The sequence below is a fragment of the Tetrao urogallus genome (assembly GCF_951394365.1).
Source record: "Tetrao urogallus genome assembly, chromosome: Z".
Classification (NCBI taxonomy): Eukaryota; Metazoa; Chordata; class Aves; order Galliformes; family Phasianidae; genus Tetrao; species Tetrao urogallus.
Genome location: NC_136816.1, coordinates 50388670 through 50406425, shown reverse-complemented (window position 1 = coordinate 50406425; position 17756 = coordinate 50388670). Strand labels below are relative to the sequence as shown.

At 39.4% G+C, this 17756-nt stretch overlaps 1 protein-coding gene across 1 annotated transcript; it reads left to right on the top strand.

Moving 5' to 3' along the window:
• Positions 1 to 132: 132 nt before the first annotated feature.
• On the top strand, positions 133 to 7060 carry ANKRA2 (ankyrin repeat family A member 2; the record flags this gene model as incomplete). Its single annotated transcript, XM_079548157.1, has 8 exons — positions 133 to 424; positions 2045 to 2203; positions 3585 to 3650; positions 4801 to 4898; positions 5091 to 5216; positions 5743 to 5809; positions 5905 to 5985; positions 7005 to 7060. Exons 1-8 carry the CDS (start codon positions 136 to 138, stop codon positions 7058 to 7060), a joined length of 942 nt encoding a protein of 313 aa, XP_079404283.1. The 5' UTR covers positions 133 to 135.
• Between the last annotated feature and the right edge of the window lie 10696 nt (positions 7061 to 17756).

Below are 17756 nucleotides of genomic sequence, written 5' to 3'. Positions count from 1 at the left end.
AGTGTGTCACTTCACCAGTATCTTATCTGTGTTTGACTACAGGTAGGATCTCCTTGGAGCTTGGCTGACCAGGGCTGCTCTTGGCTGGAAACCATGAGGAAATACTTTCCATAAAAGTGTCACGCAACCGAAGCCATGGCATCTTCAGCTAACTTAGACACCGGGGCCCAGCTAATTGTGGAAGAGTGTACCACTAGTTACAGCCTTCCACCCATGCCAGACATCAAGGTGGAGCACCAGCTTGACTCCAGCACAGAGGAGGGCCCATCCCATAGTGTGGCTATGGGCATGAAGTTCATTTTACCCAATAGATTTGATATGAACGTCTGCTCGCGATTTGTGAAGTCTCTGAATGAGGAGGACAGTAAAAATATTCAAGACCAAGTTAACTCTGACCTGGAAGTGGCATCTGTCCTGTTTAAAGGTTGAACTTTTATGGTACAAGTTGTTATGTCCAGACTGTCTCATCATGCTCTGTTTTTTAAAAAGCCTGTGCCATGTATGTGTGTTAATCAGTAATAGTTTCTAAGATATTTTCTGCTAGCATTTTTTAATAAGCTTGATCGTTTATTACTGTATAATTCATTTCCCCCAGGATTTTTTATGTCGCACTTTTAGGTTTGTTGGTTTGGTTTTTTAATCAAAAAAAGTTGAAGAAGTAACAGCACAAAAAGCTTTTAATTCATAAAGAGCTGATGCGGATTTTAAAAACAAGGTTATTTCTGGTAGCAAGATGAAAGTCTAAGATGAGCTATACCATGTTGAATGTATATGTCTTTACAAAACCTTACTTTTCTTTCCACTACTACAATGACAGAGTAACGTCAGTGATGCAGTTGACTTTGTCATACCCATACAGCTTGTAGTCACTGCAGTGATCATCTTGCTGATTCAGTTTGAAAGTGAATGCTGCTGCTGTTCTGTAAATTGTTCCCTGCAGCTGTTCTCTAACCACTTCTGTCCAGCTTCATAAGAATTGATCTGTGCTCTTTAATGGCAGAGCGTATTGATGGGAAAAATAATTTTTAAGATTTCTGTTTACCCTTAAAAAGTGTGCTTTTTTTCAGTGTTTAATTCAGTATTCTGGACTCTGAGTAGTTTGTCATGTCATTATGTTTAATTTTACACTTTTTCTATAACGAATACACAGACCTACTATGGGTTTCCATGATTTCACTGTGTTTAAAGGCCCTGAATGCTTTCTAGCGGAGCTGCAGACTTGTACGAGAAATTTAGACCTGTCAGAAGTAGGGTTGTTTTTCTTAGGTAACAACTGTGAACCTTTTAGAAATAATCCTGCAGATCCAGGGTCAAAAATCACTTAATTTGATAACTTCTGCTGTAGCTGCTTGGCAAACAAAGTGGAATTTTGAATGTATCCTGTTACCCTATTCTTACTGGCTCTCTTATGAAATTTGCACTTGGATTTATGACCACAAGGTTCTCTATACAGTGAATTCTGTGTGCATGTGGATTAGTTTCCTGTCACTAATTACTAATTATAAAGAGTTTAACCCTTTAATAATTGGCTTCACAGCCACTTCTGTTGCATTTTCTGTAAGCTGGTTTGGAATATATCTATTCCTGATGGATAAACACTTATAAGGCATCAATAATGCAGTTATTTTATCCGACAGGAGTGGAAGAAGTCTTGGTGAAGACTCTTAGTGCTACAATATTCGCATTGTATTCTTTGCACTGGAGAGTGCTAGTGAGTGTACTGAATGCCAAGCAGTACCTGATAAATCCATGCCAGATATGTTGGAGATCTAGGCAGAGAGTTTCCTCACTTAGACAGCAAATTGTCTCTGGTGACATGCCATACTTAAATGTGGGATACTAGCACTGTTTTATGTTTTATATTGAAAACACCTCTTTGTTCAACTCACGTAGTACACAATAGAAAAAGCACACGCTACATAGATCACGTAGTGTGTGTCTGAAAGATCTTACTGTATTGGTGCTTTCTAACTTGGTCAGAATCTGTGGCTTTGATTTAATTCTCTTCCTGGTACTAAAATTATGTCTGTTTTCTCTAATGTAGCTGAATGCAACATCCATACTTCTCCTTCACCTGGTATCCAAGTAAGACATGTTTATACTCCATCAGCTACTAAGCATTTCTCACCAATAAAACAATCAACTACCCTAACTAACAAACATAGGGGAAATGAAGTCTCTACAACACCTCTGCTTGTAAACTGTAAGTATCCTTCTGCCCTTCAGCTAATAATTCTGTTGTGAACTGCAAGTTCACTCAGCTTGCCAAGTTTTTTCCTTTTTTGTTTTTTTCCCACTTTAATAGACTTTAGTGTAGGAAGAAAACATTGTTTAATGTCACAGTGTTCCAGCCTGTTTTGAGTGCATAACTGAAGTGTATTTTCCAGAAAAGGGTCCAGTTCTTGATTTGAAAAGCAGAGACAGTGATTTTTTCCGATCCTCTTGGAGCTTTAAGCTTTTGTGCCTGATTTTCAGATTATTTTCAGATTATTTATTTTATTTAATTGTTTTCAGAACTTATGAAGCGTAATTGCTCCAGACTGCTGCAAACATCATAGTTATCATCTTGAAAATCAAGAAGACACTATTATTCAAGGGTTTTTTAATGCTTAGTTTCAGGCTTTTTCTCTATAGCCAACTTCTTTAGGATTTACTTTACCTCTTATGAACTACTGTCTTTTTAAATTACTTTTAAATCTTCAGTGTGCATCCTTAAACTGAGTAAGACCCAATTTAAATAAATTGGGAAAAGTAGATCTTGACATAGACCTCAGCCTGGCTAAAACAGGTAGTCTGCCAGAAAAAGAAAGCTTTCATGCACTGATCAGAGAGGGAAAAGAAAAAAAAAGAGATGGTATATTTACATATTATGTAATCGTTAGCTGATTTTCTTATTGTGTAGATCTGAGATAACTTATTGTGTATATTTCTTCCTGAGCATCTTTCAGATTTGCCCCAGGTTGTGATTGTCAGAACCATGCCCTTGTGCAGTATTTACTATGGGATCAAAGAGTTCTCTTTCGTAACTCCTTAAAGAGTGCTACTGTCTTCATGGCTTGGCACTTTTGATTAAAAACAAAAAAACTCACCACTTTATTCTTCCTTGGTAGGTGTCATGTTGTACAGAGTTCTGTAATGTCTGCTCTGTCCCACCTTGTAGCGAATAAGAGTCATGTTTGGGTTTTCCAGATATTTTGTGGTCTCTTCACACAATAAATGTCATTTGTAAATTACACAATCGTAAAATATCAAAATAAGTTTGTTTCAATTTGATAAATGTTCTTAATATGCTCTGGGGTTGCTGACCAAAAATGGGAAAGGGTAGCACATTGCCTTCTCAGAAGCCAATGTAAAGAACCTTTTACCATAATTTCTACATTAATTAAAAAATTATGGAAACTTATGAAATTATTTGGAAAGGTCTCACATTTTATGATAATGATTCAGAGTAAAAGGTGATATATATCTACACTGTCATGACTGGACTCTGTATAGTTCAAGCCAATGGATGTTCCATGCCCACCTCCAAACATCAGAATGAAAACTGATGTCTGTATTACCTCTTCTTGCTTTCTTTTCTGCAGCTTTATCAGTTCACCAGCTGGCTGCTCAGGGAGAAATGTTGTATCTGGCCACACGTATTGAACAGGGTGAGTCTGAGGAAAGGTTAAATACCTCCCTCTTTATCTCGTGCACTTATATCCTGCTACACTCAGCTTTTTCACTGAAGATGCATTAAAGAGATCTCCAAATCTGATACGATAGAGAGTCCCTTCCAACTTTTGACTTTCGAGATACCTGTTCTTTGCAGGTGAACTGTTGTTTTCTATGACTCTCGTTTCACTCAGTGCTTTGATTTGCATTTAAAATGAAACATTAACATTGATGGAAGTTGAGAAATCTGTAATTTTCCCTGCTTCCCGCACTGTGGGTGATCTGTAAACTTTTAAGAGAATGTTAGTTCTATCAAAAGAGGTGAAGTTGGCTTGGTTTTCTTGATTTTTGTTGTTGTTATTTATCATTTAAATGCATACTGTTAATTGAAACTTTCTGATTCTATTTAATTGATCAACAATAGGGAACTGTATGTTGGGAATTTAAGCTATGGATCAAGCTTGCTATATAAGAGCACTCATTCCAAGTTGTATTGTATTCTTCAGCGTGGTAGTTGTGTCTATAGTACATACAGAAAATTTCAACCTTTATATCTGTATTACATTGAATTGAGTATTGTTCACAAAGTATGCTTACTCTGTTATTAATAACCAGGCTTGTTTTCAGTCCTTCTGTTAAAACTTTCACAGAAAGCAAGAAGTGAATATCTGAGTGTGTATACCTTCTCAGTGAGTTGTCTATCTGGAGGTCAAATTGTTTTTTGAAATGTTAGTAATCAATAAAAATGCTTATTGTGGTGCTACAGTAAGAATGAAAATTTAAAAGATTTAAATCCAACTAATTCAGTTGGCTGCTTAAGAAGCTTCTTTACTTTTGAAACAGGACTTCTCTCCAAATATGAAACCCATATTAGAGGCAACTTAAAACTTTTTTCTGAGTAAAAACAGAGCTGGGTTTATAGAACCTAAAAACAAAAACTCAGCTACTAAATTTTAGTCTTTTTTTTTCCCCTTGGACAAGGATATTTTCATCACCACTGTTATAGAAATTTATTTTTAAAGTTAAAATTTGAGTGACTTTAGAACATGCTCCTACCTCAGTTCATTCACAATGGATATGACTAAGCATTCATTCTACCATATATTATGAAAGGGATTAATAAGTGGTATATTTTGCTTTGAACAGAAAATGTAATCAATCATAAGGATGAAGAAGGATTTACCCCTCTGATGTGGGCTGCAGCTCATGGGCAGATAGCAGTGGTGGAATTTCTCCTCCAGAATGTAAGGAAAAAGAGCACACTTCATTTTAAATTTCTTGATTTACTTGGTAGTTTATTTTCCCAAAGTTTTGTCAGTTCCGCTATATGTTTAAAACTTGTAAAGTTCTCTGTAAAATCTCACTTCAAAACAAATTGGTTAGCTTTCTTTTTTTTTTTTTTTCTTTTTTTTTTTTTTTCTTCCCCATTATTTCAGGGTGCGGATCCTCAGATTCTGGGGAAAGGGCGAGAAAGTGCCCTCTCACTGGCTTGCAGCAAAGGGTACACAGATATTGTAAAAATGCTGCTCGACTGTGGAGTTGATGTCAATGAGTATGACTGGGTAAGTCTCTGGCTTGAATTTACATCAGTGTATGCCTGGTCAGAACTTTGAAGCAGAGCATTGGCTTGGATTTTAAAACTGTTCTCCCAAACTTACATAGGATGTTCTTTGATAACATAAAAGTTGGTGCTGCTAATTCTGACTTATTGGTAAAAAAGAAAATGAAACTAATGCTGAGTCTGATTAGAGGTGTGAGAGTATAATGTCACTGTTAGCTGAAAAAAGATGGAAGTTTTAGAGAACTAAAACTGATAACCTGATTTTTGTGTAAAACTCATGAAGTCTTGTTCTGATATCATAGAATGGCCTGGGTTGAAAAGGACTCAAAGATCATCTAGTTTCAACCTCCCTGCTGTGGGCAGGGTAGCCAGCCACTAGACCAGACTGCCCAGAGCCACATCCAGCCTGACCCTAAATGCATCCAGGGATGAATGTGTGATATATGCAACTATACTGGTATGCTAAGGACTTAAAATTCCAGGCCACTCAATTGCTAAGTGTCTAAGGCTCTTTACTGCTTTTGCAGAATGGAGGTACGCCTCTACTGTATGCAGTGCATGGGAACCATGTGAAATGTGTAAAAATTCTTCTTGGTAAGCAGCCTATCCAAAATGAATTACTGAATGGATGTGTTACCAGTTCTTACTGTCAAAAATCTGACTTGGTTTTCTTTTCGTGTTTTGCATAGAAAGTGGTGCTGATCCAACTATCGAAACAGATGCTGGCTATAATTCCATGGATTTGGCTGTAGCCTTGGGCTATCGGAGTGGTAGGTATTGCAAATGTACATTCTTTAATTTTTGGTTTTGCTGCTCCTTCCTCGTGCAGCTGCGGCAGTGGCCTAATAGAGTTTTATTAGTTACAAAGCTGAAAGAAAATCCCTATTCTCAGAGCCTTAACACACCTAAATATATCAGCATAAAATTAGTACTTTTCCTTATTGGTTCAGAAAGCCAAGTCCCTGATGAGAGAAAATGGCACTAGTGTGAATCTACATCTGTGGGCATGTATAAGGGAGTGTGTAGGTCTGTTGCAGTCATAATCCAGTCAGGGAGAGATGAGCTGCTCCCCAGCCCTGTGCAAGGACTGTGAGTTGTACTGGGCAATAATAACAGTGCATCCAGCCCTTCCAAACCACTCAACCCAGTGCGGTGTTTCATTGGAGTGTGATGCAGTTGGCAAAACTTCTTGCTTGTACTAGCTCTGGTTTGCCTTGAAGGCAGACATAAAGAATGAAGAGATTAATGAAGTAGGCTACCCTATTTGGCTCTGGAAGACAAAGAGGCAAAGATTGGATTCTTCACAGATTTATTTTTTTTTTCCCCTCGTGATGCCTTCAGTTTGAAAGCTGTGAAGTATCTGTTGTTACACAATCTGGAACTGAATCTAAAATAAGCCAGAACTGCACACGTTGCTCTTCCAAACAGAGTCCTAATACACATGTGGGGGAGCCAGTAACTTCAGAGGTATTTAGATGTAGGGCTCCTTCAAGAGTTCAATCTCAAAATGCTTAAGAGATGTAGTTTCTAATAAGCCATTTATACATTTTGAGATTTGCTTGGCATATGCCTATTCAAACCAGAGAACAGATCATCATCCCCATCTGCCTTCAAACCATTTATGTTGTTTTTTATTATATGAGGTGCTTCTTTTCTGAAGGAATGTAAACTGCCTTCTCAGAGTGAATTAATTCCTGCCTGTCAGTATCTGCCAGAAAAAACAGTACAGACCTTAAAGACTTGAAAAAACACTGAACCCTGATTAACCCAAATCATTTCTTGGCTTTAGTTCAACAGGTTATTGAGTCTCATTTATTAAAGCTACTTCAAAGTATCAAGGAATAACAGCTGGTTCTTTCGTGGCTGTCAGTTGTCGTCTTCGAGGTTTTGACTCCATTTTAGCCCTTTAATCACTGAAAAGAGGTGTTTGTTTTGTAAGTTTACCTCAGTTCAGCTATTTGCTGGTTTTACTTAAGCCAGGCATGTCCAACCTGTGGCCTGCCCCCTGCCCCAGACCATCATGTTAGTGGCTCTGTCAAACAGTATTACTGTGCTCTATGTATCGGTTGTAGTCTTCCAGAAAATAAATAGGATACATTACTTTTGAAACAGACTACGTATTTGCGTCCCAAAATAATTCTTATTCACCCAGTTTGACCCAGACAAACCAACAGGTTGGACACCCATGACTTAAGCTTTTAAATATGCTTTCTCTTTCATAGAAAAATGTGACGTCATCCTTTTCTTAAATGTATTTTATATAACCTTGAAAGAAAAGGTCTGTTCTCAAACATGAAAAACTGAATAAAACCTGTTTTCACCCTGTAAGTGTTCACGTAGTGCACTGGACGGCACAGTGCCAAGAGTTCTCCTTGTTCCTGTCATTGATCCATATTCACAGGAAGATGATTGTTTAGATATTGAGGTATGTCACCATAGAAAAAAAGACTTTTACTTTTAGTAGTATCCAAATGTGTGCCATGTGTGATTGTTCTCAAGATCTTCAGCTAATATTATTGTGTCAACTATTGTCTTTGTATGATTTTTTAAGAAGTTAATAAATTTAATGACCTTGGTGGTAGTTTTGATTCCTGGCGGATTTATTTTCATATCCTGCCTTCTGGTAGTTTTGATTCCTGGCGGATTTATTTTCATATCCTGCCTTCTTCTTGTATTCATGGAACAGCTGGACCGAAGTGTTCTTCATATTAACTTCCCTGGTATAAGGAAGTCCAAGTGCAGAATATTTAGCTCCTAAATATCCTCCCTGCACTGGCTGAGCAGAAGATATCAACAGTGTGGGTAAAGAAGCCAGAACCTATTGCAGTCCAGCTGCCTTCAGCTGATGTGTGGCACTTTCCTTATCCTGATGTAGCTGCTTGAGCTAGAACAGCACTATGGATTTGAACAGTTGAAAAAGTAGGTAATGTTAAATGATTTCCTGAGACCCCACACTTAGAACTATACTAGAGTGATGAACGCATTCTATTTTTACACATATAATGAAAAAAACCTTTTAAACAGACTTCAGAAGTTTGTTTTCCAAGCACTTAGTAATTGTGTCCACTAGAGGTCTGTCACCTGTACACACAAATGCACCTCTAAGCCCCTCCTTTCTTTCTCAGTCAATTGGTAATAAACCAAATTCAAAATTTGCCTTCCAGAAGCAGCTCAAAAAAACATCAGTGTAATTTACTAACTGTATTTCTGGCATTGTTTAATTCTTCTATTTGAAACTCATTCCATACACAAATGGAAACCATACTATTTACAGCACTGTGATCCCAAGCAAAGTACTGGAAGGCAGAGGATCGTCCAGCTAGGTTCTCTGGGACTAAACTCCCCCCAAAAAATATTCCAAATGCTGGCTTTGTTATTTCAACACATTCCCTAGGGGCCAGTATTGGAGCCAATCCTGATCAGTATCTTGACAATTTGGATGAGGGAATGGAGTGCACCCTCACTATGTCACTTCCACTAAGCTGAGTGGAAGCGTCAATCTGCCTGAGAGTAGGAAGGCCCTACAAAGGGATCTGCAATGATGGGCTGAGGCCAACGGGATGAAGTTAAACAAGACCAAGTGTTGCACAAACTCTTTCTGTGGAAGATTTTTGGGGGGGGGAGGGGGAGGGAACACATAAGTCTTACAGGGAGTGGCTGAGGAAACAGATTGTTTAGCCCAGAGAGGAAAAGATTCAGAGGAGACATTATTGCTCTCTACAGTGAGCCAGTTGTGGTTGTGGCGAGGTGGAGGTCGGTCTCTTCTCCCAGGTTACATTGGTAGAACAGTGACAGACTTAACGGCCTTAAATTGCATCTGTGGAGATTCGGGTTGGACATTAGGGAAAATTCTCAGAAGGAGAAGCAAGGTACTGGAACAGGCTGCCCAGAGGCTGGTGGAGTCAGCAGCCATGGAGGTGTTTGAGGAAAGAGTAGATGTTGTACTCAGGGACATGGCTTGACATCTGTGGCAGGTGGATGGTTGGACTGGAGGGTCTTAGAGGCCTTTTCCAACCTTGATGATTTTATGATGACTGAATATACAGTAGGAGAAAACGTAGGGAAAACAACGTGGATTAATTCATGGCCTAGTTTCTCTTTGTAGTGAGACTTGTATGGTGTACACAAGATGTATATGAGGTCAGAATTAACCTCTGAATTGTGGTTTTTTTGTGTGAGAGCCAATCAGGAGATCCATTTATTTCCTAAAGCTGAAATCTAAAATGTAAAGAAACATTTAAAGAAAATTGTGAAGCAAGAAAGTGCAACTGATCGTGGAAGTGTTGGTGAAACCTCTGCTACACGTGTACTCTTCCCTTTTTTATGTAGGTTGTTAGCAGTTCTATCGTATATACTTCAAAGTATGATTTAACCAAATTAAATACTGTTAATCTGATGTGGTTTGAAAGCAAAGAGAAAGATTGTTTCGTAATTGAAATCTAGAAGGAAAAAAAATTAATACATAGGTTGCTCTGAAAGCAACATGTCCACAGAACTACAACAAAGAGAACAATAACACTATCACGCAGTAAATTCTCAGCTATAAAACACTACTTTTTAACTAGTCACCACCATGAGCTGTGCATTTTCATCAGTGACAAACAAGAGGCTCCATACTGTGCTCACAAAAATGTGCACCAGTGGAGGCGACCACTGTCACTGTCATCACTGCTGAAACACACCACTCACATCTCACTGTGCTCCCATCCACTGTTTGATCTCCAGAAACATTCACTAAGTGTCAGTGAACGTCAGTGGGTGCCACTTTTTCTGCATGGGAGAATTTAATTCTGCACCCTTGCTTCGGACACCAACATAATAAAATAGGAGGCATTACTTTTGGAGCAGCCTTGCCCTATCAGTAATTCTAAAACAATATGAAGTGGCAGTTACTGCAAAGTTGCATATTGTAAATACTGAGATTTAATGGTCTGTGTAAAATTAAACATTGAACTTCCGTATTTGTTGAGACGATAAAATGCAAACTATTTTTTACAGTATCATAACTCAGCCTATTTCTAAGACATCCTTTGTAAAATCGTGGTATTTAGAACTTAAGTATCTGTAAGGAATAAAACTTCCTTCTTCATCATTTGTGTTAAGGGAAAGTAGTTGTTCTAGATGATGAACATTCAGTACCTGCTTTGTATTTTGTCGTAACCTTCAGTTCACATTGAGTTTATATGAAAAGGATTGACTAATAGTTATCTATTACTTGAAAATGTATCCTAGAAATTTTTTTTTCACATAAGATGGAAAAATAGAGGAATGTGGATTAAGATAGTAAAATATAAATTTTTCTTGCCTACTTTTTTTTTTCCTGTAGAATTTCAAGCATTGATATCAGACAATCTCTAAGCATCCCACAGAAAATGGTTGCAAGGGTGAAAGTGGTCGTCCCTTCAAAAGATCTTTTCCTGCATTAAGAGCCCTTTCCATAGCATAACATTGTTCTGCTAAAGCAGTGAACATCGAAGTGAACTTTCCTGTGGCCTTTGTGAGGATCTTATGGGGAACAACTGACAGTATTTCATAACCAGATTTTGAAGTATCAGCCTGCTGGTTCTCAGTGAGCAGTTGCCACAGCTGCTGGTACAGAGAGAGGACATGAGGAGTTACCTTGGAACCACCGGAAGCCTTGGGTCTGGGTGCTGCACAGCATTTCCTCACTGCAGCATGCCACAATACCTGAGGAACTAGAAACTTCTGAGATCAAAATTTGTTTCTCTGCAAGCTCATTCCCCGAGGTAATTTCTTATGGGAGTATTAAAATATTTACATTTGAAGGTGAATGATAGTGAGCTGCATTTCAAATTACTGACAAACAAGTTGTCTTTTCTGATTAAGGAAATTATTTTTTGCAACATTCAGCGTGCAGTATGTGACCACTGAGCTAAACAACTGTGCCTCCCAAAGCAGATTCCCTAACACAGTTTGATGTAGAAATAATAGCCAAATACTTCAGAGCTGCATAAAGTCCTTGTCTCATTCACTCACATGATGTTGCAGGTTACTGTGGTCTGTTTCACAGAGAGCGTACGCAACAGATGAACTTCAGCCTGCAATGCAGTGGGCAGGATGCTTATCACAATCAACATTCATTTACAGCTGCTTCTGTCTGAAGTAGATTGGAAACCATACAGTGAAGGCAGACCACCTTTATCTGTCTGGCAGAGAAGTAAGTGAGAGCCAAAGAAGAAAGCATTTCAGTTAGAGCTACAAATGGGAATTTCTCCTGCCAAGGAGGAAACAGAACTTTACACATTAGAGCTCAGGGAAACTGCTTTCTCACAAGCAATAGTCAAGACGGATACTGAAGAACAACCAACAAAGACAGACAGCAAAGAACATAAGCAAATTGTTCATGTTTGATTAAAAGAAGCCAAGATTATATCTCTAAGGTGATTTATAAAGGAACACAAATTTAGATCTACACATCTCCATCCACGCAGTTCAGTACTACGCCAGCATTAATATTTGCATGTGAATTTGATGAGCGCTTTGTAATGCTCCTCCTTGCCTGCCCTGTTTTTCTCCGACCAGTCGCCAGTTCCACACTGTTGCTCTTTGTTCACCTTGCTCCCTGTATTCCCCACTCAAAGTTCTGAGATGATCACTGCAGAAAGCTGCAACCTTCTGCCAGACCTTCCCAGAGTGAGGCCTCATCACTCTTCTTCCTCCCATAGGTTCTCCCTTGGTTTAAAATGTCATCAGCATCTCACGCTGTCCTCACATCCCTAGAGAGATGGTGGTCACAATGAGGAGCCAAGGGCAGGACAGGATGGACCTTGTGACAGTGATCACCTGCTCTGGGCCCAGGGACAAACACTGCCTGTGATAGAGGGTCTCTGTGTCACCTTCCTTCAGGCAGAACACGGCAAGTGGTACCAAGAGGATACTCCTGCAGAAGGACACACTCCTGCTACCTGGCACTAAATGCAGAGTCATTACTTCAAACTCTTCAGCAAAACAGCATTCTGTCCAGGGAAGGTTGTTGCTCCCAGATAAGCAGGACATCTGAAGTTTCAAAACACAGTTTCAACATTCCACAAGCCATGAGGAGGCACACTGTCTCCTGCTAGGGCTAGGCACCATAACAGTGCTGACATGCTAATTAGAACTTATTCAGCAGACATACATATTTGGGAAGGAGAAATTCTATTTGTAATCACTGTAATGGAATAGTTTGTGGCGCGTTTTGCAAGAGGAAGCTGAGCATGAGGGGCATTCCAGCAGAGATTTTCCTGGGCACTGTGGACCATATTTTTTTCCTTAAGAACAATGGTATAAATCACTGCAGTGCAGACAGGGCTGTCATTAGGCACATCATCATTAGCATTGTTACAGCCATTCTGTTCACATGCACCTCCCACTGTGCATCACACATGCTTTCAGGAAGTACACAGTTCTGTCTGGCAATGAAAGTACAACAGGGTGAAGGAGATACCTGGTCACCAGGAGCTCTGAAGATCAGAGAAGGTGTGCGGGGTTAGATCTAGGAACAATGTCTGAATAGATTTTTCTGATGAGGCTGATCTGTCACCAGATAAAGCCAGCAGTTCTTAAAGCATGCAGCACAGCAGAGCACATCTCTGTGTTTTCAGCAGATGCAGTCTGATGGAGCCAGCCACGCACACAAACATCAGCACGCTGGGGAAGTTCTCAGAATACAACAGAAAGAGAGATGTAAACTGCATGGCAACAAGGTGAGCTATGACTGGGGCTGCACTGCATAGTTCATCCTTTGTTCATCCTTTCCATGCAAGCAGCAGCCACATAATCCCGAAATAATCCCTTAAAAACACAATGGATTGAATATCCTGACTTGCAATGTGGGTAATATCGCTTTGATTCATGTGCCCTTTTTCTTTCTTTTTAAAGCACTTAAACCAAAACATGGCAAATACAGCTTTATGGCTCTTCAGCATTTGTTTCATAAAGAGCAAATACGGCTAACAGTCCAGTGCCATTTTCACACAAATCACAGTATGTGATCAGATATTTAGAAGTACTTCAGGAGGACTCATCAACACTTCTGAATTGCCATCAATAAGAGAACTCTGGATGTTGTTGTAGGCAAGTTGACATGCCAACCCTTAGCCAGGCTTCTAGAACAGCTGAAAAATGGGCAAGGTCTGGCTAAACTCTATAAACACCTGCATCCTGAATTCGTCCCCATCTGGATGCACCTAGATCGTCTTCAGCATTATAACCTACAGACTCAAAAAACAGTTGCTTCCGAAAATACATAATAAAATCAGCTTGTTTTACTTTCCTCTGTGTTACAAGACCTATCATGAATACTGGGTAAGATCATAGGACTAGCAACGTTGCCATTGTTTACAAAAAGGATTTTGTTAAGAAGCTTTGTTTGCCTACTCACATAGAAGAAAACATACACTTGTGTTTCTCTACATTAGTAGCTATATTTTGGAGGCTCAAATTTCCCTTGGAGTTAAACTTAGAGCCTGCTGATACAGTCTGTCAAACACATCGTATTTCCTAATGAGACCAGAGAGCCAGAGATGGAACATAAATGAAAAGACAGGTAAAAACAATTGCATGCTTTGAAACAAATGACAGTGCTTTCTTTTCTAGACACAAATATTTAAAACGTGCTAAAATGTGAGAGGCATATAATGTAGCAGTAGAGGGCCTGTTCTATGAACACAAGAAGGCTGACACATTTCAATGACATCCCATCCATTCTGCAGCTGCTGACAAAGGTCAGTTTGGATGTGAGTGGGGATGCGTGAAGGGCTGCACCTCAGCAAACGTGGATTTTGTATGGTAGAAGAGGATGACTCAGTGAGCCCTAAAACCTCCAAGCTACACTCTGACTTCTACCAACAGTAAAAATAATAAAATTCTTGAAGATCATCACCCCCAGGCAGAAATTACTGGAGCATGAAATGCTGCAAATGTGCATGAGTATTGTTTATCCAAACGCTGCCCCCAACATACGCTGAAGGCTAACGCTGGGTGCATGAGCTGGCTGTGCTGGTTTCCCTCTACCCATGATCTTCCCTAAATCACAGAGCTGCACCTGATTCCTAACACAAGTGCTGCAATTCATCCACAGAGGCAAATGAATTTTCACATTAATTGCTTCCTGCTGCTCTGGATGCCAGCTGTCCCAGGGACAGAAACTTGTAACAGACACCTCAAACCGATGTGCCTGCCACTCCACTGCCACAGCTGTGCAGTTCTCACTTATTTCATGTTTGACTTAACACAGTCCTTGCGTTCACATTGCCTTTGCGGAACCATACGCTGTCTCTCACCACATTTTTTATGTAAGACTCAAACCCAGCAGGGACTGAGGAATCCCAAAGATACAGAACAAAGTGTCAAAGGACTGATCACTACAGATGAAAACAAAAGAAGAAAGAAAACTGCACAACTGATAAGAAGTGATTAAGATGTAGCTGATCATAATACATCTTGTAAAAACAGTTCCCACCCACTCAGAAGAGGCTCTGAGAAGGCATCACTGCTTTTAACTCTTGCAGAGACAGCAACTCCTGAGATAGAAGGCAGATTTTAATTCAACACAGAAGATCTTAATTCATCACATGTATTGCCAGCACCATTGTACAGTGACTGCCAGGTGCACTGAACAAGCACATAACACCACCAGAGCCAAGACAAGATGCTAATTTCACATAGCTAACACTGCTTTGGGCCCACACTACCACATTCACATTACCTTTGTCCCACACAGCCCCAAGCTGCTAGGAGTGCACGAAGCCCTCCTGGACCTTAGTTATGTCCTTAAAGGTTGCAGTCTTACCTGTACATATTAAAAAGGAGCTCAGTGGAGCTCAGTGCAAAGCAGCAGCCAACAAAATGCTGAAGAGTATCCAGCCTTTCCAACTGCCTGATGGAAATAACAGCAAAGAAATACAGCAGCACTAGCCACAGCTCCTGGAGCTAGGCTTAAATCTGTGACTTCAAACAATTTGAATTTCTGCATTTAAAAGCATTAAGAAAAGCAGGTGCAAACATTTGCCACAAGTTGCACGCTGCTTTTTCAGCAGGACTCTGCTCAGACAGACATAGCTGAAATTGTTCAGATTCCTGCTTCAGCCCACCAGACATTACCTCAGGTGCAGCACCATGAACAACTGCATGGTTCTACCAGAGAAAATAAAACTCAACTTCAGGCATCTCCTAAGAATTCATAGAGCCAGTACCTAAGAAAACCCACATTACTCATACTTCAATCAACAGAAATGCAGAATTGGGGGTTCAAGTGCAACAGATACTTCCACCAGTGTCTGTTAGTATCTTCCAAGCACAGAAAACCCCTGAGTAAGAAAAGTGTTGCAGATATTAGTTACTGGATATGTGAAGCAAAGGCATTATGTGTCGCATGATTAGTGATTAATGCTTACATTGCTAACTGCCTATGATTTTTTCAGATCCATTAGTAACTCAAAAGGCTGGGTTGTAATCCTCCTGCAAAGGCATTACTAATACCTGTTTTTGTTAGAATGGCTTATCACTGCCAACTTACCTTTACTGCAATGGAGAGGAAATGTACAAACTTTACCTGTGAAGCCTGTCTCAACAAAAAGAGACAGATTCTAGGAACACAGTACCGTATTACATAAGCTCTCTTTCTCCTTTGGAGTAACTTTTCTTTACTATAATCCATGCATGAAGTGACAAAAAGTACAATATTAACAGAGCAATTAATACTTGCATGATGAGGGTAATAACAGCTTTTGTACCAAGAAAGATAACTAGAGTACAGAGGAATAGTCATACTCTTGACTCTCAGAGCTTCTGCATACATCCATTTTTCATGCAGAGTTCTTACAGTTCTGGAGGTCAGTTCACAGTCAAACTAACCATGACGCTCCCACATGCTACGATCATCTTAGGAATGCAAGATTGGCTCAGCTGCACTGTTGGCTCCTCGTAAGGAGACTTCACCTCAGAGCTCAGTTTGCTGTGTGGTAGGATCACATCAAACAGAAATCCTTTTCAGCAACCCACAAACTGTTAGATGAAAATGAATTAGCTTAGGAAAATCAAGAGCCGCATTCCACACGTTTCTACAAGCCCATGACACGTTAAGAGTGCTTCTCAATGCTTCAAAGAATCTCAAGAATCTCTCTTCTTGACACATGCAACAATCTTGCCAATTACTAAAGGCTGCAACCTAGCCATTGTCATTACAAACCTCGCTCTGTACCATGCCTCTTCTATCTGCGTTGAATCATCAACTCTCGTCTTATAAAATATTGGAATCCATCCTTACAAATGGGATGTTTGACCACTTCCATGTTCTAGCTTCTCAAGGACAGCTTTTTTCCCCCAGCCTTGAAAAATATTAGCCGCCGCCTTTAACACACATATACTACCAGCCCTGGTTCGATCACATCATTTTCCTTGACTACCACAGCACATACTGCATCCACCCAAGTATTCCAGTGTTTCTTCAAAGTCTTTAAGGCATGAGTTTAATGATTATGAAGACATTTCTAAATATCCACTGAAAAAATTGATGAAGAATTTTGTTAGATTCATTACTGCACCAAAATCAGTTGTCATTAAGTTGAATAGGGCAGAATCTGAATACTCTCTTAGGAAAATTTAAATAAACCATTTTCAACAGTGACCCAAAACCAAAGGCCTGCATTTCTGTTGTCCAAAATATTTGTAACAGCAATATGAAGCTGTTTTTCTTGAGGAAGAATATATATGAATCCCTAATAGCAATTAGTGACAGATGAGAAAGACTTTAACCAAAAAGTTCTTGCTGAGAGGAAATAATGACAGTGCCATTCAAAGCAGAGTATTTAAGTGTTAGAAACAAAGACTGCTATTATGAAAAGAATGAATTCCATTTAGAATCTTCTATAATCAAGAACACACTCTGAACAAATCTTGATCCTTGTTCACAATCTCAAGATACACCAGTATTTCCTGGCTGGAAATGTACCTTCCACAGATGCATCGTACAACTGCTTATCACCTGATTTGTATTATTTTGCATGTCAGAGTTGTTGTTTCACCAAGCTCTGTGTTTTTTGTTTTAAAACCATGTGTATCAGATAGTAAGAAAAAGGTAACACAGTCTAGAATATCAGAACAAGCCACTAAGTTACTGCACAAGACAAGACTTGGTATGAAATATTTCAGAATCATGGGCTGCAGTGGTTCAATAGAGTATTTCTGAATTACAGACATGGCTCATTTACTGATTTAACAAAAACAATCATAACCACCACAACAGAAAGTTTTTCATCTTTCGTGGGGTTGTTAGGTTAGGGTCACCACATCCATTTCAACACTCATTTGCATAGTTTAGTTTTTCCACCTTCTTGTCAGAACTCAACGAACCTTCTTACTTGAATTAATTTGAAACAAACAAACAAAAAAATAGTTTACTGACAAAGAACTTGCAAACTGAGACAAATGAACTGAAATTGTTACTGTAAATTCTTCCACCTGATCTCGGTGGTTACACCCACATCCAGCTCCTTGAAATCACAGGAGCTGCCTGGCTTGGAACAAGTTCCTTCACTCT